This window comes from Pseudorasbora parva, unplaced genomic scaffold, assembly GCF_024679245.1.
Source record: "Pseudorasbora parva isolate DD20220531a unplaced genomic scaffold, ASM2467924v1 scaffold_31, whole genome shotgun sequence".
Lineage (NCBI taxonomy): Eukaryota > Metazoa > Chordata > Actinopteri > Cypriniformes > Gobionidae > Pseudorasbora > Pseudorasbora parva.
In genome coordinates this window covers 241218-264720 of record NW_027125103.1, presented here as the reverse complement: position 1 = coordinate 264720, position 23503 = coordinate 241218, and the positions used below count along the sequence as shown (strand labels likewise).

Genomic DNA, 23503 nt, shown 5'->3' with positions numbered 1-23503 from the left:
GGAATTTTTGACCATTCTTCTAGAAGCCCATTTGTGAGGTCAGGCACTGATGTTGGACGAGAAGGCCTGGCTCTCAGTCTCCGCTCTAATTCATCCCAAAGGTGATCTATTGGGTTGAGATCAGGAGTGCAGGCCAGTCAAGTTCCTCCACACCAAACTCGCTCATCCATGTCCTTGCTTTGTGCACTGGTGCGCAGTCATGTTGGAACAGGAAGAGAGTATCCCCAAACAGTTCCCAAAAATTTGGGAGCATGAAATTGTCCAAAATGTCTTGGTATGCTAAAGCATTAGGAGTTCATTTTACTAGACCTATGGGGTCAATCCCTGAAAAACAGCCTGACTCTTGACTCTACAGAAAGTTGGAGACTTCTGCACTCTGTGACCCTCAGCATGCGCTGACCCCGCTCTCTGATTTAACGTGGCCTACCACTTCTTGACTGAGTTGCTGTTGTTTCCAATTGCTTCCACTTTGTTATAACACCACTAAAAGTTGACCCTGGCATATTTAGTAGTGAGAAAATTTCACAAATGGACTTATTGCACAAGTGGAAACCTATCACAATCACAGTACCACGCTTGAGTTCACTGAGCTCCTGAGAACGACCCATTCTTTCACAAATGTTTGTAGAAGCATCTGCATGCCGAGTGCTTGATTTATACACCTGTAGCCATGAAGTGATTGAACACCTGAATTCAATGATTTGGAAGGGTGTCCCAATACTATCAGCAATATAGTGTACACGGTCATATTACCGAGCATTAAGTGTTTTGCAACTATTTAAAATTAATCGAACAATCAACTTTTTTTATATGTCAAAAAAACATACATACAAGATGTGTAATTTCAAATCAATTTGTTGGTGCAGGTTTATCATTTGCAGCAAAAAGATTTATTGTCAAAAGTCTCAATGGCAAATGCTAGCCATGGTGAAACTAGTACAGTTGGACTGTGGGTTCATGGACAACAGAATCAAATAAAATAGCTGTCAATCTCATCACCAGTATCAGAAGGTTCTGAAGGTCAGAGCAGTAGATCAAATGTACTTATGTAACCAAATGAACACACAAAGTAATGTGTTCAGTGCGTTGTTGCATTTGACGTGTCAGAGAGCAGTTCGTAACACAAAGCAAGTACTTTACATGTTGCATTCTCAGAACTGTCACAAGGGATGCTATAGCACACGTTAGCATTAACTTTTTTTTTTAAAGGCCAACTACTGTCATGGTGGAGCAACAGTATGAAGAGAATATTGTTGAATAACTGTTTAAATGTGTTTAAAGTTACCTACCTGAATAATAACGTACAGTTAAATGGCAGAGACATGTGAAGGTAACTAATTATCAATGGGAAGCTCACTTGTAATGTGTTGATGAAACATTTGTGTCGACGTTTGCATATGTTTTAAGGTGCAGTATCCCTCTACACTGTTTAGAATGAATGAAGGTGCTGTGTCAAGGGAAAGGCTCCCGTTACTTATTAGGGCCTTTATATTAACATATTTGTTGTTTATGTTGTTTTGTCAAGCTCCTGTATATGTGTGTGCATATGCACACGACGTGTTTGTCAGGGTTTACATGACAGTCATAAAATAACCTGTGTATTTTCACATGACTGAAAATAATGAAAAAGGCTAGGAAATGCCAGCTTGGTATGAGATGAAGTTTTTTTTTTTTTAGGTCACCTGTGTTCATTAAATTAACAGTAGTGAGATATGCACATAATATCTGTTCCCTGAATCTTCCATACTACTGAATTTCCCTCGTTTCTGTATTATTCACATATCTCACCTCCTGGTTGTTTTGCCCTCAGTCTTGATAATCTGGAGCTGTGCAGTGATGCAGCATGTCTATGTTTAGAACATTTTCCCCAAAAACAATATATATATAATAAAAACATTCAACAACCAGTGACGTGTGATTCCTGCGGAATTCAAATGAATGTATTAATCAACTGTTTGTTTTTGTTTAAAAAAAACCTGACAAGTGAATTTCACATTGTCTGATTTTAAAAGATTTTATTTGCAAATAATGGTGGAATATAAGTATTTAGGCTCTCACGGATCTGTAACTTCTTCTTTATGAGGCTCCTCTGTCCTCCATTCGTTACCTGTATTAATGGCACCTGTCCACAACCTTAAAAGAGACCAAACTCCACTATGACAAAGACCAAAGAGCATTCAAAGGGTCTAAATTTGACAAAATTGTAGACCTGCACTAGGCTGGGAAAAATGAATCTGCAATAGGTAAGCAGCTTGGTGTGAAGAAATCAACTGTGGGAGCAATTCTTATAAAATGAAAGACATACAAGACCACTGATAATCTCCCTTGAGCTGGGGCTCCACGCAAGATCTCATTCGTAGGGTCAAAATTATCACAAGAACGGTGAGTAAAAATCCCAGAACCACATGGGGGGACCTAGTGAATGACCTGCAGAGAGCTGGGACCTAAGTAACAAAGGCTACCATCAGTAACACACTATGCAGCCAGGGACTCAAATCCTGCAGTGCCAGACGTGTCCCTCTGCTTAAGCCAGTACATGTCCGGGCCCATCTGAAGTTTGCTAGAGAGCATTTGAATGATCCAGAAGAGGATTGGGAGAATGTCATATGGTCAGATGAAATCAAAATAGAACTTTTTGGTAAAAACTCAGCTTGTCGGGTTTAAAGGAGAAAGAATGCAGAGTTTCACCGTACCTACTGTGAATGGGGGTGGAAACATGCTTTTGGGGCTGTTTTTTCTGCAGAGGGACCAGGATGACTGATCCGTGTAAAGGAAAGAATGAATATCACAATACACCCCATGTATTGTGAGATTTTGAATAAAAACCTCCTTCCATCAGCCAAGGCATTGAAGATGAAACGTGGCTGGATCTTTCAGCTTGACAATGATCTCAAACACGCCACCTGGCAACAAAGGAGTGACTTCGTAAGAAGCATTTCAAGGTCCTAGAGTGGCCGAGCCAGTCTCCAGATCTCAACCCAATAGAAAATCTTTGGAGGGAGTTGCCCAGCGACAGCCCCAAAACATCATTGTTCTACAGGAGATCTGCATGGAGGAATGTGTGCAACAGTGTGTAAAAACCTGGAAACTTGCAGAAAACTTTTGACCTCTGTCATTTGGCGTATCATATATGCAATTTCATGAGATCAGTCAGGATTTTTAAATAATTTATTTGCTAATTATGGTGGAAAATAAGTATTTGGTCAATATCAACACTTAATCGCAATACAAACACTTAAATGCTATCAAGACGCATAATCGCTTTTTAGCATGTTTATCAACGCCGTTTCATTCTATCCCCCTACACTAACCCTACCCCTAAACCTACCCATCACGTTTTGCCCCACTGTATAGATGGATGGATCGATAGATTTCCATTTTCTTTCTTTTCACTTCATAAATAAAATGGATGAGAATTCAAAAGTGCCTTTGTAGTGAACACACTAATCACCAATTTGGTTGTATAATAATAATTTGAATGCATTTTTGTTTAAATCAACACCTCCTTTCTTTACTGAAGGAAGATCATGTTTCTGGCTAAAAACAGGAAAAGATTTAAAAGAATAAAAACAGGATTTCCATCAATCATATGGAAAGATACATGCATGTGAGGATTTATTTTCATTTCACATCTCCTGCAGGAAAATCCAGTCCTGCTCCTGAAGTTCCACCGTGATCCGCCTGGACGTGTCTAGAGGTTCTGAAGCGGCTCCAGCTGTGTTTAACTCCTGTTGGACAGTGGCCCTTGAGGAGCTGGATTGGACAGCCCTGTTCTGTGCTTCACTCGGCTGTTATATTGTGCGTGGGAATGGCAGAAGCGTTGTCGTGATGTACAGGCTGGGCCAGGAGGCTGGGCGTGAGCAGCTCGTTCCTCTCTGGGGCGCTCTGAGGAGCTGGTGTATTTAGGACTCTGCTCTGGGGTGTGGGAGGGACCACCTCGATGGACACGCCACCCTCCACATGATCGCCTTCTAGCTCAGCCAGCTCCGACCACACTGAAACAACAACAGGTGATAACTCAGTAGAGACAGAAGAGTCTCAGGCCTGCCAAATCAAGATCATTCCGGTAACCAAACAGAGATCTTCTAAAAAACACCTTAGATTTGTCAATATTTACAAGTCTTTACACCTTATTACTGCAGTGAACAGGTATAATGCTGCTGCTCATTGACACACAAGAGACTATGCTTTAATTTTGAGAGAGAGAGAGGGAGAGAGAGTGTGTGTTTTGGAGATTTTTATGTTTTTATTGTGTGTCAGGAATAAGCACAGTAAATGATGCTCTGCTGCCCTCTTGTGTTTGGAGCCAGACTCTCAGCCTTTATGTAAACAGCTGTGAAATCTGACAGAAACCCTTCGATGCGGTTCTACCTGATGTTTAAGTGATGCAGGATAATAAAGAAAACCTTAGAGAGACCACAGAGGACAAACAACATCCAGAAGATTATATCCATCTGTCTTTCTATACATCTATCTGTCTATCCATTTATCCATCTATCTGTCTAACAATTTATCTGTCTATTTACCCATCTGTCTGTCTATTCATTTATCTATCTATTTATGCATCTGTAGATCCATTTATGTATTTATCCATTTATTTATCCATCTGTCTGTGTCTATCCATCTATCTATCTATCTATATATTATCCATCTAACTGTCAATCCGTTTTCCTGTCTATCCATTTTTCCATCCATCTGTCCGTCTATCCATTTATCCGTCTATTTATCCATCTATCCATCTATCCATTTATCCAACTATCTGTCTATCCATCTATCTATCTTCTATCCATTTATCCACCTAACTATCCATCTTTCTGTCTATCCATTTTTCCATACGTCTATTTATCCATCTATCTGTCTATCCATTTATCCGTCTATTTATCGTTCAATGGTAGTTATCTTGAACATCACATCCCATTCTTTCTTTCTTTCTTTCTTTCTTTCTTTCTTTCTTTCTTTCTTTCTTTCTTAACAGTGCAGTGCTTATTCCAAACAAAATTCAACATCTGACGTTGAAGCTTGTAAATAGGAAAATGTTTGCGTCATTTTGTCACTTATTGAGCTAGACTAGCAGTGGGCGCTTCGGACAGAGTTATGGCACAGAGATAAAAATGGTATGTATGGACTAACTCTGGGTTAAGTTACTGTAAAACTGAAGTACTTTTTATGTTGTGTAAAGAATGTCTACATTGTCAGTTTTGCAGTTTGTTTACAGAAAAGAATACTGAAGGTTTAATTCTATTAATTTTGTTTAAAATAAATAAATAACAGAGTAAAAAAAGGTTCTAACGCAAGAATACAATTAAAATGTTTTGTATTGGGGGGTGGGGTGTAATTCGCCACATCTTTTTAGAGTGTATGGCCACTTGGCCAGTATATGAGCTCTAATTTGCTTTACATTTTGTATAGCTAATATCAGTTGATAACAATCTTCAATGTATTTGTTTAATGTGTTATTCACCTTATTGCAGTTCCCTTTCAGTCGGTCACGTTCGACGTACGTCAGAACTGAACCGACGAATGGGATCTTACTTTAGAGACCAATCCTACTTCGAGCATCTAACAACGAGCCAATGAAATTTGGCATGCGATCACGCATTCCACGCTCCGCCCCGCAGCCCGGGTATAAAACAGGAAGTGGAATGGTAGATCAGCGCTTTTCTACTTCGGAGCCGAACAGTTGCATTTGCTGTTTCTACGAAGAGCTTTCTGACTACGAGTCAACTTCCTGTGTTTGAGAGTCTGCCAGTGCGGGTGATACGGCGTGTCAGTGAGAGACCGTCTGATCAGTGACCAAGAGCTTTGTTGGTTCGCTGAGCGTTTCCTTGAGAAAGAGTTGGTTCGCTGGGCGTATACACAAACATCACTGAGAGCTCACACAGGCTTGCAGAACGAACTGTGTGGAGCCGCGGTCATCTCCCTGAGTGCTTCAGCACACTAAAAGAGCAGCTTTCCATTCAAAAAAGAGCAACACGGTTTGACCCTGCGTCTTTTTCAAGATGTCATTCAAACCGTGTGTTTCTGGGTGCGGTTGATTTCTGTCTCCGCTTGACGGGCACGTTCGTTGTCTCACGTGTCTGGGCGCACAGCACGCTGAGGCTGCGTTCGTGGATGAGTCATGTTCCCATTGCGGGAATATGTCCATCGCAGTGTTGCGGTCCCGTCTCCAGTACCTCAGAAGAGGTGGAGCGCCATCGTGCATCCCCCGATCTAGCGGTCCTCCAGCTGCAAAGCAGAGGGCTGCTACTTTGGCTGATGACCTTGGTGGGGACCTGAGGGTGACGGTCAGGGCAAACCCGACGGGTCTCACGGCTCCTCGGGCCCCTCCCCCCTCCACTGTGCCGTTGGAGCTTCCGGAAGGGCGCGCTGACCTCCCACGTGGAGCGTCAGTCGTCTCTTTTGGGGCTCCGGCGGAGGATCAGATGTCGGTCGCTGCATCGGGGGATGAGCTAATGGGTTCCGAGGATGAAGACTCGGCTGCGTTGCCCCCCTTGGGTGTGACAGCGTTGCCCGAGTCTGACCCGGAACTTACGGCTATGCTTGCCCGGGCCGCCGCAAGTGTCGGGCTTGAGTGGAAACCCTCCACCACGTCCCGAACCTTCGCGGCTGGACGATTGGTTTCTCGGGACGGGTCGCGCTGGTTCTCAGCGTCCCGCTCCGGTGCCTTTCTTTCCGGAAGTGCATCAGGAGCTCACGAAGTCGTGGGTGGCGCCGTATAGCGCTCGCCAGCGATCGACTGACTCCTCCATCCTCACTACTCTCGATGGTGGTGCGGCTAAGGGCTACGAGGGGATCCCCCCAGTCGAGCGGTCGGTTGCGATGCACCTGTGTCCTAAGACCGCTGCGGACTGGAGGCACGCCCTGCGTTTCCCCTCCCGGGCGTGTAAGTTCTCGTCCAGCTTGACGGGCAAGGCTTACTCAGCCTGCGGAGAAGCTGCATCAGCTTTGCATGCGATGGCGCTCCTGCAGGTCCACCAGGCCAAAGCGCTCATGGAACTGCACGAGGGTAGTTCCGACCAGGCAGTTATGCAGGAACTGCGTGCGGAGACGGACCGGGCGACGAAAGTCACTGCACGCTCCCTGGGTCGGGCGATGTCCACTCTGGTGGTCCAGGAACGCCACCTGTGGCTGAACCTGACAGACATGCGGGACTCGGACAAGGTTCGGTTTTTGAACGCCCCTGTCTGTCAGGCCGGCCTCTTCGGCGACGCCATCGAGGACTTTGCCCAGCAGTTCTCGGTGGCCAAGAAGCAGACGGAGGCCATCAAGAACATCCTGCCCCGGCGGCCCGCTGCTGCCCCCACCCAGCCGCCCGGGGCAGCCCCCCAGTCTGCTCGTCGCCGAGGGCGTCCCCCAGCGTCCGCCTCCGCCCCTGCCAAGCCCAAGCAGCAGCCTCCACCAGCGAAGCAGGGTGCCGGACGCAAGGGGGCCGCCCAACCCGTCCAGGGTCCCGCGAAGCCGGCCGGCAAGTGCAAGGGGAAGCGGCCCTGAGACAGGGAGCCCAGGGAGAAGAGGAGCTGCTCTGAGGGAGATGATGTCCGCATGTAAAACGGGCATGCAGTTGCTGGTCTGTGGACGGGACCGCAATTGCATTGGCATATCAATTGCCTCGAGTTACTGGCAGTACACTTGGCACTCCGCCGCCTCAAGGGGCCGCTGCGTGGCAAGCATGTACTGGTCCGTACGGACAGCACCACGGCCGTTGCGTACATCAACCGTCAGGGTGGTCTATGCTCCCGTCGTCTGCTCCAACTCTCCCGCCACCTCCTCCTGTGGAGTCAGAAGCAGCTGAGGTCGCTTCGGGCCATTCATGTCCCTGGTGCGCTGAACCAGACAGCCGACGAGCTCTCTCGTCAGCCGACACCTCCGGGAGAGTGGCGACTCCACCCCCAGGCGGTCCAGCTGATATGGGACCAGTTCAGAGCCGCACAGGTAGACCTGTTTGCCTCTCCGGACTCGACCCATTGCCAGTGGTACTATTCCCTGACTGGGGGTACCCTCGGCACAGATGCACTGGCGCACAGCTGGCCCCGGGACCTACGCAAGTATGCGTTTCCCCCAGTGAGCCTTCTTGCACAGACTCTGTGCAAGGTCAGGGAGGACGAGGAGCAGGTCTTGTTAGTTGCGCCGTATTGGCCCAACCGGACCTGGTTCCCAGAACTCACACTCCTCGCGACAGCCCCTCCTTGGCCGATTCCCCTGAGGAAGGACCTTCTTTCTCAGGGACGGGGCACGCTATGGCACCCGCGTCCAGACCTCTGGAATCTTCATGTCTGGTCCCTGGACGGGACGCGGAGGTTCTAGATGGACTACCACAAGCTGTCGTAGATACCATCACTTCAGTTAGAGCCCTCTCTACGAGGCGCCTCTATGCTCTGAAGTGGAACCTGTTCAAAAAGTTGAGTGGTGCGCTTCCCGCCGGGAAGACCCCCGAAGGTGTTCGATCAGTGTCGTGCTTTCCTTCCTGCAAGATGGGTTGGAGAGAAGGCTGTCTCCCTCCACCCTCAAGGTATATGCTGCTGCGATAGCAGCGTACCATGATGTAGTAGAAGGTAAGTCCGTGGGGAAGCACGACCTAATCGTCAGGTTCCTCAGAGGTGCGAGGAGACTAAATCCTCCTCGTCCATCCTCGATACCCTCTTGGGACTTAGCTCTAGTGCTCAGAGCACTTCAGAGCCCTCCCTTCGAGCCTTTGGCGTCTTGTGAGCTTAAGATCTTGTCAATGAAGACAGTGCTCCTGACGGCATTGGCCTCGATCAAGAGGGTAGGGGACCTGCATGCACTTTCGGTCAACGAATCGTGCCTAGAGTTCGGGCCTGGTAACTCTCACGTTGTCCTGAGACCCCGGCCCGGATATGTGCCCAAGGTTCCTACCACTCCCTTCCGGGACCAGGTAGTGAACCTGCAAGCGCTGCCTTCGGAGGAGGCAGACCCAGCCCTGGCTTTGTTGTGTCCGGTCCGCGCTCTTCGCGCTTACGTTGACCGGACCCAAAGCCTTCGGACCTCAGAGCAACTCTTCGTCTGTTACGGAGGCCAGCAGAAGGGAAAGGCTGTCTCCAAGCAGAGGTTAGCCCACTGGATAGTGGATGCTATAGTCTTAGCTTACCAGTCCCAAGACGTGCCTTGCCCGTTCGGTGTAAGAGCACACTCCACTAGGAGTGTTGCTTCTTCCTGGGCGCTGGCTCAAGGCGCCTCGCTGACAGACATATGTAGAGCTGCGGGCTGGGCGACACCTAACACATTTGCTAGATTCTATAGCTTACGTGTAGAGCCGGTATCTTCCCGCATCCTCGCCCCCAGTGGCCAGGAGCGCTAAGTGCCCGTTCTAAGTGTCGGCTTGCGAAACGCCACTCCCGCCCTCTGGGCCGGATACGTGCATCTATTTGTCTCCAGTTGTGTTCCCCGGGAAACCGGCTAACCCTGTCGAGCTCCTCCGTCACCCCTCCGGTGTCAGACGTTGCGGACCGTCTGACGCCAGGCCTGCACCCGTATGCTTGTGTAACGTGGCTGTAGGCTGGGTTCCATATGTAGCGGTTCCCTCACGGCAACCCCATATGTGTATTCGTCCACGGTACCAGCTACCCTTCGGGCTAGCCCCGTGTCTTTCCCTCGACAGAGTGTGTTATGTGTTATCTGTCGTCTCTGGGCGTGTTCTTTCCCCCCTTCAATCAGGCTGGAACCACCCCAGAGACTGCCATATGTTGCACTACCCTGCCAGGTTAGTCCTTATGTGTATTCTGCCACCTCTCCTTCCCTGAAGGACGTGGCCCCGCAGCGTACCCTCTCTCTGAGGTAGGCACGCTTTCCCAGCGTTATCCAATAGTCATTCTGAGTGGGTCTTGCAGAAACAGCAGTGACTGTACTCCCTGCTTGGAGCCCTGACTTCCGTACCATACTAGACGGTGCAGTGCGCTCAAGCAGTACGCTGGAAGGGCCAGCATCCTGGCGTTTTCCATAGGGATCCCATTCGTTCTGTTCTGACGTACGTCGAACGTGACCGACTGAAAGGGAACGTCTCGGTTACGTATGTAACCCTCGTTCCCTGAAGGAGGGAACGGAGACGTACGTCCCGTCGCCAGATGCTGTGCTTCCGCTGGGAGTCCGGTCACCTTTCGGCTCCTCAGCAGGAAAAGCGCTGATCTACCATTCCACTTCCTGTTTTATACCCGCGCTGCGGGGCGGAGCGTGGAATGCGTGATCGCATGCCAAATTTCATTGGCTCGTTGTTAGATGCTCGAAGTAGGATTGGTCTCTAAAGTAAGATCCCATTCGTCGGTTCAGTTCTGACGTACGTCTCCGTTCCCTCCTTCAGGGAACGAGGGTTACATACGTAACCGAGACGTTTTTACATTTGCGATGACAATTTTGTCAATACCTTTAACAAATTTCCTAAACTCTTAATGCAGTTAGCACAACATCTGTCTGTGTGGGCTATACAAATAACACATTTCTTGTTGCTTTGACACAGAAAATGCATATAATAAACACACATTTATAATGCTTAAACTTCTTTTACACACAAACTCAACCAAGATCAAAACAATGGATTTTACTCCCAGATTTACCAATGCCTTAACACTGTATGTCAGAACAGATAACACCATGTTCTAAACCTAACCTTTTAGGCTAAAGTCAAGATAGACAGCTGTTCATATTGTGAAATAAAACACAAACATATCCCTTTTTTATTCCGTTGTTACTGAGAAACAGCGGATTGAAGGTTTGCAAATATATAAATCAAAGCTGATTTTTGTCAAGGAATTTCTTCAGGTGTTTATGTGCTTTCATTCACATGACCATATAACGTAAACACGGGCATCTTTGGGCTGATCCTGTGTGAAGAAGGAACAATATAGAGCAACACAAAAAAAAAATGCCTGCATGATGGAGAAGAAGATGAGTACCAGGACAACAGAATGGATTGGGACAAGGACAAGGTAGAGATTGAGGAGTTAGAATGCATGGTTGACGCTCAGAGAAGGGCCAGAATTAGGATAACTGATGAAATAAGAGCTACTTTCATAGACCATGTCATAAACCACAGGCTATCATACAGAGAGGCTGGGGAACGAGTACAGCCAAATCTCCTACTGCAAAGTGTAAATACTTTTACCATGTACTACAGTGACTGTATGCCTCTGCTCTCTAATATGTAACTGTATTTTGTCTATCTAAAGATTCAATATCTACCTCACTCACAGGGCAGAGGAAAGCTCCTGAATGAAGAACAGGAGCTTGCTATACTCAACATGGTGATTGCTGATAATGAAATAAAATGAAGGGCATTCTATAAAGCTACTCTGAGATGGGTCTAGGCATGTGCCGATATCAATTTTTCATGTTGCGATTAATTGATGAAGTTTTATCACGATATACGATATTATCACAATATTGAAATAAGTTGCAAAAAAAAGTGTTGCCATAGCATAACAGCTTTAAGAACTATTTTTGTAAGAACAAAAATAACTGAATGTTTAAATACAATAATGCACCAAAATATATACAGCTCTGGAAAAAAATTAAGAGACCCCTCATTGAGAAATCAATGTTAAGTGGTCTCTTGATATTTTTCAGAGCTGTAGAAGTACAATTTTCAAACAGATTAAATTGCAAAAAAATTAGGCTATAAAGAACAACAGGTAGGCTTACAAATTACAATAAGGTCTCATTATTTAATGCATTAACTAAGATTGAGCAATAGCTACATTTGTTACAGAAAGTATAATGTTTTTGGTAATGTTGGTTAAGAAATACTGATCATTGTTAGTTTTATCTTAGGTCCATTAACAAAGTTATTTTGATTTTAATGTTATTAAACAGTAACTAAGAAATTAACATAGAATTATTCATTCTTTATAAGTATTTTTCATTGTCAGTTTGGTAATAATGAATAAACATGTTAACTAATGAAGTTGTATGTCTCAAAGTTTTACTGAACAATAACAGAACGTTCTAATTATTAGGGCATGTTGTAGTCCAGATTAAAACATAAAAATGTTTAAGTTTGAAAATAAATAGCCTATTAAGTATTTGGTGCTGTGATGAACAACATTGAGATTACAAAAACTAATGGATGTTTTAAAAACTACACACGGTTTTTGTTTGTTTGCGGGGTTCCCGGGGTAACAGCCGCATTCTGCAGTTCATCAGCGCCCTCTGCTGTCACTGAGCAGCACTTCAGCAGCGCGTCTCCTTCACCCATTCAGTCATGTGCAAACGCACGTTGGGCTTGTTTATATCTGAGCGCATGTCCCTTTGACGCAGAATACAGCGGTGTTGAGCATTTATACGGTTGATTGGCAAAGTATTCTTGAATGCATTATAAATTTTTTTTATAAATTGTTAATAAATTATTATTTACAATATTTTAAAGTGCCCACGATAACAATATCGTGCATATTCATTATCGTGATAAATCGCATTATCGAAAATCGGCACATGTCTAGATGGGTCATTTATTTTTTGTATTGAATTCTGCAGCAAAATAAACAAAATTCATGCTATTTACTAAACCCAACAAAACAAAAATGTGGAGAGGCTTCAAAAGACACAATCTATGATCAATAAAATATACTGTCTATTGTATAAGGGCAGACTTGACACATAAAATAATGCAGTTTCTGTAATTCAATTTGGTGTGTTTTTATGACATTGTGCTATGATTGACTAAATGTTCCTGTTGGAAAAGAACATGTGTTAGTATTTTTTAGAATAGTTAGAATAAGATTCTGAGACATGTTTGCAGTGTTTTGGTAGACAGAGTGTATTGTGTTAATGTATTATTGCATTTTGAAAATTAATGTTTAGTTTTAGTTTACAATGTGTGATTTTGAGCATGACAATAACTGTTTTGCCAGTTGTGTGTTGTAGGTGCGTTGGTGCATTAAGAGTTTAGGAAATTTGTTAAAAGTATTGAAAAAATTGTCATAGCTATGGTAAAAAACTGTAGTGCAGTATATCTTTACACATGATAACTTCAATAGCAAGACCTAATCAATCACTAACACTTTATGCATCTGATGAATTATATTTCTTTTAGTAGTTGTCTTTGTTACTCATTTATATTTTTATTACACTTGTGTCTTCCTTGTGCTGATAATAAAGTAAGGTACCAGTTATCTGATATCTCACAAATACTTCAGATTGGTCAGCTAAATCCCTCCATTTTTCCTCCTTGATTGTTTTTATTAAGTCCTCACAGTGATGTATTACCAGCTCAAATCCCAGTGCATGTGGCTTTCCCAGTCTGTCTCAAAAGTTTGTGCATTTGAATAATGTAATCGTGTTGTGGAGGGATTTTCAGAGAGAACATTATTAGCATGTGTTTTTGACCTCTGTTCTCCTGGCGTGCCCAAAAGTCTTGGACCGTTTTGTTGATGTCACAGTTCTCTTCCCGCAGTTCTCTCTGCCACTGCCTCAACTCTTGCACATCTGGACGCACACGCACCTGAAAATAAACACCATGTTGACATAATTCAGTATTCAGGGATATGATTTACTCAAAAGCTTCTAAAATATGTACCTATGTATATGTATATGTAGTTTAACAACAACAAAAAAAGGTTATAACTTGTATAACACAAGAATACAAAACAAATGTTTTGTATTGGGGGTGAGTGTTTGGCCAGTATATGATTTCTAATTTGCTTTAGATTTTGTATAGTTAATATCAGTAGATAACAATATTCAAAGTACTGTTTTAATGCTGCTCAGAGGCAACATAAATGCATTTACAAAGAAATTATGATATAAAAATATAAAATAATAATATTTAAAAATGTTAAATATATGAATTTAGGAACTTAGTTAACATTTTATATTCATTAAAATGTGTTAATGCTTTAGGTAAATAAAATTTAATAGTTTAACAGTCATGTCTGAATGATCTGCTTGGCCAGCGAATGTGAACTGTGAGGGGCAGAGGTACGTTAAGCATGGGTGAACCACAAGTTCATTGTGTGTGTGTGTGTGTGTGCTGCACAAATGCTGATAAAACTCATGATTTGGTTATTAATAGTATTATTAACCAAATTAATACTATTAATAACCAAATCATGGGGGTTGTTAAAGGCCCAGTGAAATATTTTTTTTTTTTTTTTTAGCTTTTAGTATGACTATGTTAGCCTTAAAGTTATGAATAAGCTGGTGTGTTCCAAAACTATTACAACATTTGCATTTAGGAGATATAAGCATTCAAAACTTACGTAGAAATTAGTAAATGGTTTCTTGTAATCTTGTACATTAATTTAAACAATTCAGTGTAAGGAGTTTTGAATGCTTATATCTCCTAAATGCAAAGTTTGTAATAGTTTTGGAACACACCACTAAAACAATTCAGTGTAACCGCAGCAGCGGACACACACACACACCAACGGCTCTGGTCTAAAGTTAGACTACAGACACGAGAGCGCAGTGTGGATCAAATGCATGAGACGGTGCAGACAACAAACATATCGGACCCATTTGAATTCTGCATTTCAATAGACTGGGTAAACTCAGCCTGATCTGCCAGCGAAACTTGTACATTAATTTCTACTGCTTCTGTTACACTTTTTTGGGAGCCAATCACAGACTGGCTCTGCAACCCTTTCAGCCACAAGAGCTCTTAGTTTTTGTGTAATTCTTACCTTGTATCCCCTCCAGAATGCCTGGATCAAAACTGCAGCTTGCTCGTCTGTTAAAAGTAAAGAAACCGGAAGGCTCTTCCTGGGGCTGACAAAGAAAAGATTCTTAAAATCAAACTTTATTTCACACAATCATTTTTTAAATAATTAAAATATATTCTACATCAAACATCCCAAAAGAAAAACTACATAAAATATTATTTCATATTTATGTTATTCATTATTTTATAATTTTTCAAGGTAAGAACTTCAACTGCAGTGAAGAAGGTTTCAGGACATCCCAGAGTGTCCAGTGAGGGAAACATTTGGGGTCGGCTGTGGTAAGGATTGTGTGAAACAGTTGGACTGAACGGGGCACTAAAGGACAACTGTCACATTCGAGGACATCCTAGTCTTTAGTGAAGCGACAGGCAGATATACCTGTATTTTTAAGTGTTTTTAATGTACTTATTCTGATGGATATATGCATGCAAAAAAATAACCACATCTGTATCTGTCATTCATGAGAAGCAACTGTGGAAAGAAACGAGACTCATGCATTCTCAGAATTTTTTCTCACAGTTTTATGTCAAGATCATCTTTATCTCTGAAGGCCATGTAGACATAACGCCTAAATGATCCATGTTTGACTAACTAAGATTTACTGCATATCTCTATCCTTTTGATCAGTATAACCAGTTTGCCATAAAGCAATGCATTTCAGTCAAAACATTATCCTTGATAAATGGAGGTACATTAGACACACTGTCAGAAATGAAAGGCACATTGCTGTCACAGGGTGCGGTACCATAGGCTAGAAAACGTCTCGGGTTATGAATATAACCCATGTTCCCTGAGAGGGAACGAGACACTGCGTCATCGTAGATGACACATCGGGGAACGCCCTCGGCGTGACGCTGCTGAGTTCATATCAAAAAAGTCCAATCTTGATTGGTGTTGCGTAATGACGTAACGAGTGACGGCATACCCGGAGGTATAAAGGGACGCCGGCACAAGCAAACGCAGCTTACTGCTATGAAGCGGGCTGCTCTGTAGATAGGCGGGGCTACGAGACGCAGTGTCTCGTTCCCTCTCAGGGAACATGGGTTATATTCATAACCCGAGACGTTCCCTTTATCGAGGGAACTCGCACTGCGTCATCGTAGATGACACATCGGGGAACGAGTACCCACTAGTCCTCGCCTATCTTGCACCCCATGACATGAACCGGAGTGCATAATCAGGGGGCGAGCACCCTAGCTCCTGGCGTCACCGGGAGGTGCAGACTATAGTACCTCACGAAGGTATGCGGTGTGGCCCACCCAGCCGCCTCGCAAATCTCTTGTAGAGAAGCTCCGGAAAGGAGGGCTACCGAGGAGGCCATGCCCCTGGTAGAATGAGCCCTCACGGCTATAGGTGAAGGCAAGTTGCGCACCTGATAGGCAGTGGCTATTGCCTGGACAATCCAGTTACTAATTGTCTGTTTCGCTGCAGGCAGCCCCTTCCTAGGTGGACCAAAGCACACTAACAACTGGTCTGACTTCCTCCATTGGGCAGACCTCTCCAAATAAATCCTCAATGCCCGCACCGGGCAGAGGAGGTGAAGCCTGCCCTCATCTGCCGTCACATGAGGCGGGGGATGAAAAGCCTGGAGAACCACCGACCGTACCGCATTAGACGGTACCTTGGGGACGTATCCCGGGGTCGGCCGCAAGATAGCTTTCACGTTGCCTGGGGCAAACTCCAAGCAATTGGGTGTTACAGCCAATGCCTGAAGGTCCCCCACCCTCCTCAGAGAGGTGATGGCTAAGAGAAAAGCTACCTTAAGCGTGAGGTTCTTGGCCTCAGCCAACTCCAGCGGTTCGAAGGGGGCCTCAACCAACCCTTCGAGAACCACTGCCAGATCCCACGCAGGGATCCTAGAACGAGCCACAGGTCTCATCCTCCGCGCTCCTCGGAGGAACCGTACAACCAGATGGTGCCTCCCCAGAGGTCCTTCACCTAATGGTGCGTGGAAAGCTCCTATCGCTGCCACATACACCTTAAGTGTGGACGGGGTAAGCCCGGCGGAAAACCGATCTTGCAGAAACTCCAGTACTGAAGCCACAGCGCAGTTCACTGGGTCTACTTCACGGTCTCTACACCATATGGAGAACACTCTCCACTTCAAGTTGTACAGCTTCCTGGTGGAAGGAGCCCTGGAGCTGAGTATAGTCTCCACGACACCTGCTGACAGCCCTTCCTCTATGAGCTCTGCCCCCTCAGGGGCCAAGCCCACAGGTTCCATAACTCTGGCTGGGGGTGAAATATCGAGCCCCCCGCCTGAGTCAACAGATCCCTCCTCAGAGGAATCTGCCATGGAAGGTCGTCTAGCAGGTCCATAATGTCGGAGAACCATACCCTGGTCGGCCACCGGGGTGCTATCAGAAGCAGGCGAATGCCTTCCCGGCGAACCCGCTCCAGAACTCCCGGGAGCAGAGCAATCGGGGGAAATGCGTACAGACGCAGCCTCGGCCACGCCTGTGACATGGCATCCAGGCCCAACGGAGCCGGATGCCTGAGGGAGAACCAAAGTGGACAGTGGGTCGTCTCTCGAGACGCAAACAAATCCACTTCCATTCGGCCAAACCTCTCGCATATGGCCTCCACCACCTCTGGATGGAGACGCCACTCCCCGGGCCTCAGCCCCTGCCTCGACAGGATGTCTGCTCCCTGGTTCTGGTCCCCCGGGATATAAACTGCCCTGAGAGAAGACAGTTTCCCGTGGGACCACAGGAGGACCTGATGCGCCAGTCTGTACAGAGGGCGCGATCTCAGACCCCCCTGATGATTTAGATACGATACCACGGCAGTGTTGTCGGATCGTATCAGGACATGGTGGCCGCGAAGGTCCTCGAGAAAACTCCTCAGAGCTTTCCAGACAGCCAGCATCTCTAGGCAGTTGATGTGCCATGAAGCATGCTGGGCTGTCCAAGGACCTCTCGCCCCTCGGGCTTCCATGACCGCGCCCCAACCAGTAAGGGATGCATCTGTTGAAACGGTTTTCCGGCAACACGATGCTCCCAATACTAGCCCCAGGGACCGAAACCAAGGTTTCTTCCATATAACCAGGGAACGAATGCATTTGCGCGTTACCCTGATCATACGAAAGGGATTCCCCTTCGGAGAAAACCCCTTGGTTCTCAGCCACCACTGTAGCGGTCTCATGTGGAGCAGGCCGAGCGGAATCACACTGGACGCTGCTGCCATGAGACCCACCAGTCTCTGGAACTGTTTGACAGTGATGCTGTGGCCCAACCTTATACTTGAGACCTCCGCCCGTATGGTCTCGATATGTGCGGGTGACATGTGTGCCCGCATCGTTACCGAGTCCCACACTATTCCCAGGAACGTAATTCTCTGGGAGGGCGTCAACGTGCTCTTTTTCGCGTTGAGTCTCAACCCCAAACACCTCATGTGTGCTAGAACAGCATCTCGATGCTGAACTGCCATATCGTACGACCTGGCCATGATCAACCAGTCGTCGATATAATTCAGTACCCGGATGCCCTGGAGTCTTAGCGGAGCCAGGGCTGCATCCATGCACTTCGTGAAGGTGCGAGGTGACAAGGCTAGGCCAAAGGGAAGGACCCGATATTGGAACGCTTCGCCCCCGAAAGCGAACCTCAGGAACTTCCTGTGACTGGGAAGGATGGAAATATGGAAGTAAGCGTCCTTTAGATCTATCGTGACGAACCAGTCCTCGAACTGGATCTGACTCACGATAACAGGAATGGTTAGCATCCTGAACCTGTATCTCCTCAGAGACCGATTCAGAAGCCTGAGATCTAATATTGGACGCAACCCCCCATCCTTCTTGGGGACTATGAAGTACCGGCTGTAGAACCCGACCTCCCTTTCTGGCGGGGGGACCCTTTCTATCGCCCCTTTTTCCAGCAGAGAGCGTACTTCCTGCCCCATTACCCCCACCTGCTCGGGACCGACCACTGTCCAGACTATCCCCCCAAATTTCGGGGGGGGAACTCTGAACTGCAGTCTGTATCCCCGTTCTACAGTGCGCAGGGCCCACACAGAGATATTCGGAAGGCATGACCATGCGCCGAGATACTCTGATAAGGGGGTATCAACCGAACCTCTGCCTCGACCCCCTGAAGCGGATAACCGGCAGGGACTAATCGAGGCAGATTTTCGGTGTGTGAACGCAGTCGTTGCTCTGCCGCAGATTTTATATGTGCTGGCCAGAGCCGCGCGCGAACATGGGGAAACGACGTGGTCCGGAGCCTTTTTGACTGCGAGAGCACAACATCGATTTCCCGAGAGCCTCGGGGGGAGAACGACCTCGGTCGCTCCGCCCCGTGGGGGACAGCTCTCAGCGGTCCTGCCGCAGCTAGGACCGCTTGGAAGCCTTCTTGGCCTGAATAACCTCCCTCAGGTCGGTCTTCGGCTTTGAAGACTTCCCGCGAGAGCGTCGCTTCTTCTGCCAAGCTCCCTCAGGAGGGGCACGAGAAGCGACGCTCTGCTTCTGCACCTCACGGTGCGAGGAGCCCTCTGCTGGCCGAGACTGCCCGCTCGAGGCAGCCTTGCTGGAGGAGCCCCAGCGGCGAGGGATGAACTGGCTGAGAGCGGCCGCCTGCTTTTTCACCTCCTGAAACCTCTCGACGACGGTGCTCACAGCGCCGCCGAAAAGGCCAGAAGGCGAAACCGGGGAATCAAGGAGAAAGTGTCTGTCTCTCTCCCTGATCCCCGACAGGTTCAGCCAGAGATGCCTCTCCGCGCACACCAAACCCGCCATGGAGCGGCCGATATCACGGGCCGCTTGTTTGGTGACACGAAGAGACAAATCCGCTGCCTTCCTCAGCTCAGTCACATCCTCCGGAGAGGGACCCTCGCCCTCATCGAGCTCCTTCAGCAAGTCCGCTTGGTAGGCCTGCAGAACCGCAAGAGTGTGCAGGCACCCACCAGCGCGACCAGCCGCACTATATGCCCTCGCCACCAGCTTCGAAGTCTCTCGGCATGGTTTCGAGGGCAATGCCGGGGTCTTCAATGAAGCTGCTGTCTCGGGAGAGAGGTGGCCCGCGAGCGCCTCTTCTACCCTCGGCAGCGCAACATATCCCTTCTCAGACGCTCCCAGCACGTTAGCGAAGTCAAGTGCAGGGGGCGTAGTCAAACGTGCTGAGAAGGGTTTCTCCCACGCCCTGCACAGCTCACTGTGCAGGTCGGGGAAAAACGGCAGACCCCGGCGTGGAGGCTGGGCTCGACGCTTGAAGAAGCGCTCGTCCAGCTTGCTTGGCGGCTGGACGTGCACTTCCTCTTGTGGCCAATCTAAGCTCAGCTTGGCCACAGCGCGAGTCAAGACCTCCACGAGCTCCTCCATAGCCTGCGAGTGGGGTGGCGACTGCCCCACTGCGCCTGCTTCGGTGCTCATTGTCAACGATCCCTCGGAATCGGACAGCATGAGCACCTGATCCTCCGCCTCGCGGGAAGAAGCCGCAGCGCGGGCTTCCACACGTGGCGGAAGATCCTCTGAATCGTCAGAGGAAGAGAGAGATGCCTCAACATTCCCTAATCCCGCTGACAGATCCAGCTGCGAGCCCCACGACCTGCGGCGCCGCTCTGCCTCGGCAACAGCGGGCCCAGAACCGCGAGGCTCGCGAGGCTGACCGGCCTCGTCAAAGACCGCCAGCCGCGAGCGCAGTACTCTCAGTGGCAGCTTATCACATTCGCCGCAAGCCGCTCCCTCGAGAGCGGCCCGGGCGTGCTGCACGCCGAGACACTGCACACAGAGCTGGTGTGTGTCCGTGCCCGAAATAAAGCGCGGACAGGGAGGGACACACCGTCTGAACTGCTCGCTCGCCATATCTAATGATATAATAAGCCCTACGGGACAAACAACACCAAATAGACAGACAGAACACAGAGCGCGACCGCTGAAAGCAGGAAGCTGCGTTTGCTTGTGCCGGCGTCCCTTTATACCTCCGGGTATGCCGTCACTCGTTACGTCATTACGCAACACCAATCAAGATTGGACTTTTTTGATATGAACTCAGCAGCGTCACGCCGAGGGCGTTCCCCGATGTGTCATCTACGATGACGCAGTGCGAGTTCCCTCGATAAAGGGAACCGAAAAGGTTCTACCTTTAAGGTACTAATATGCACACTTAAAGTGTATCTTTATATGTATGTATGTACACTTAATATGTATCTTTTAGGATACTATTCTGTACCATTTAGGGGTGAGTAGATGTACCTTTTTACTGTTGTGACAGCACTGTACCTTTTTTCTAAGAGTGCAGAATGACTCTTTTAAACAGCGTTTAAAAACGCACCAATCAACACACACCACTTTTTACCAGCACATTTCTAAACTCTACAATCTTTGAGAATATAACAATAATGTTATTTATATACTTGGGCTATAAGTACTTGTTTTCAGTTTTATATGAGTAAAAGTTCAAAAGCATTTGATTTTTATTTTAAAAATAAAAGCACTAATTGATTAACTATATTCTAGCAAGCACAAGTCAGACTGGGCCGGGTTTCCCAATAACGATGTATCTTAGCTATAAAGAGCTCGTTCTACGAGCGAAGTTACTCGCAGCAATTCCACGTGCGTTTCCCAAAAATTTACTTAACATGAACGCGCGAGAACGCACTCTAAGTGCTACTTAAGAGTCGCTGTCCATTTGCGAAGTGCTGAAATATAACCTTATATGGAATCGATTCCTCTGAACGGTACACCTAATAATTATAAGCAACTTTTATATATATTATAAGCAAATAAGCAACTGCCTACAGGATGAGGCAATGACAAAATGGCTGGAAAAAAATAAATAAAAAATAAGAAAAGATACCTTTAAAAAAGACAAAATCAATATCTTTCTAGAGGAGGTGGAGCGGGAAAAGATATTATTTTCAACAGATTTAAAGGGCATCGTACAAACAAAGAGAAACAAAACATCTGAGAGGACATTGCTACCAAATTAAAAGTTATAAGTTAAATTATTAGTTAAAAGATCGGCTAAAGAGGTCTGCAAGAAATGGCAGGATTTTGCAAGCCTGACAAAAAGGAAGAGGGCACTGCAGAGGACTGTCCAATACATGGCTGGTTTTCGTGCACGTCAGCAAGTCATATGTTTATTTCTATTTTTCCCAGTTTTAGAAGTATATTTTCTACATTACTTATTTTATTCTTTTTTCTTTTTTTCCGTCACTTAATTCAGATGTGTATTTTTATTTTTTGTCTGTTACCTGCCCTCATAAAACAACACCAACAACAACAAAAAATATAGTATTATCACAATGCACTTGAATAAAGTTAAAGGTGTAATCTGCCGGTTGTCCTGTAGGTGACCTCATAACTCTCTCTTCTTACGATACACTTAGAGCTTTACGATTACTCCAGAGCACTTGTAGATCTACGATCATTTTCAAGCGCTACTTAAGTTACGATGCTTTTGGGAAACAGACCTTAATATTAAGATCACTCGTACGATCGTTTTTCCGATCAACTTAGGCTTAAGATGCTTTTGGGAAACGCAGTCCTGGTTAGTCAACATTAATAAAAAAAAGATTAGTGCATGATAACAATAATATGATTTGCAAAAAAGCTATTTTATTTTATTGCAACACTTATTATCAAGACGTACTTTAATATAGTAAAATAGCAATTTAAGTTACTGATAATTCAAGTGTGTAAACAAGTGAAATAATAATACAGTGTTTTAAAAAGGGTGAGAAACTAAATGTGTCAATATGTGGCAACCCAGGTGGGAAAAAATTTACTTGAGTATGTTTTAGTAGCACAATACAAATATACAATATTACATTTTTAAAATATTTAATAGTACGTCTTTTTCACCTGAGAACAAATAATATAAAAATACAATGTACGGATGTCACATGGGGCAAAATGCATTAACATTTTAAGAGGAACACTATGAAAACACACTATATCATTTGAAACTTGAAGATGCGACACACAAATGAGGACATGAACACATTTTAAGTATTTCAGCTTGCTCTTTTATAGCTGATTTAGTTCACAAAAAACTGACATTCATGAATATGAATTCATACCTAAATATGATTTCCTTTAAAATAATCAGAACTAAAATTCTTTAGTAACTTACTTTCTGTGGCATCAGTTGCACACACATTCAAGCTCTGGACAATATTATAAAATACTGTTCATGGCTTAAAATAAACGTAAAAGACGGATCGTATAAAAACTGACCCTCAACCACCCAGCATGAGAGAGCGAGAGAGAGAGAGAGAGAGAGAGAGAGAGAGAGAGAGAGAGAGAGAGAGAGAGAGAGAACAAAATGTGCAGAGTGTATAGGCAATATACTTACTGTCTCAGAAACCAGTCCTGCACAAAAGGAATCTTATGAAAATCCATAGGTATTCGCTCGGTCCATTGAGGGTTTTTACTGATGAACAAGAGAATAAAGAATAGATTTAAACACACTTCAATATTTTTACTGTATGTATAAACAAAATAACCATCAAATATTGGCAATACACATTTCTCCCACTCACTTGTATAGCCATTCAGTGAGGAAGTCACAGCCATTAAATGCCATCTTTTTCCTCTAGATAGACAATGATGCAATGGAAATAAACAAGAAAAAGAAAAATATGATTTATTATAAGATATTAGATCATTATTATATTTATTGCATTTTGACAGCATTTGTCTGTGCATCCAATGATAATGTTCATCTATCTATTCTCCAAACTGGTGAGAATAATGGAGCCTATCCCAGCATCTCAGGACATTACTGAAGGGACATGGAGGAGGAAAAATAATATGATTTTGGGAGAAAAAATAATAGGCAGTGGCTATTTACACTTAGTAAAAATAGCATATTGCTATCAAAAGCATATTTCACTTAGTCTAA

The 23503-nt window shown here is 45.7% G+C and overlaps 1 protein-coding gene across 1 annotated transcript in view; it reads right to left on the bottom strand.

The window, feature by feature from the left end:
* Positions 1-3381: 3381 nt before the first annotated feature.
* The window catches only part of iqck (IQ motif containing K), a 43382-nt gene continuing 23260 nt past the window's right edge, over positions 3382-23503 (bottom strand). Inside the window, exons 4-8 of the mRNA XM_067437322.1 lie at positions 23142-23194; positions 22955-23032; positions 14628-14712; positions 13333-13447; positions 3382-3995 (exon numbers count right to left, since the gene is read on the bottom strand). Coding sequence (XP_067293423.1) covers positions 3781-3995; positions 13333-13447; positions 14628-14712; positions 22955-23032; positions 23142-23194 — 546 coding nt within the window. The 3' untranslated portion in view covers positions 3382-3780. The remainder of the gene's footprint in view (positions 3996-13332; positions 13448-14627; positions 14713-22954; positions 23033-23141; positions 23195-23503) is intronic.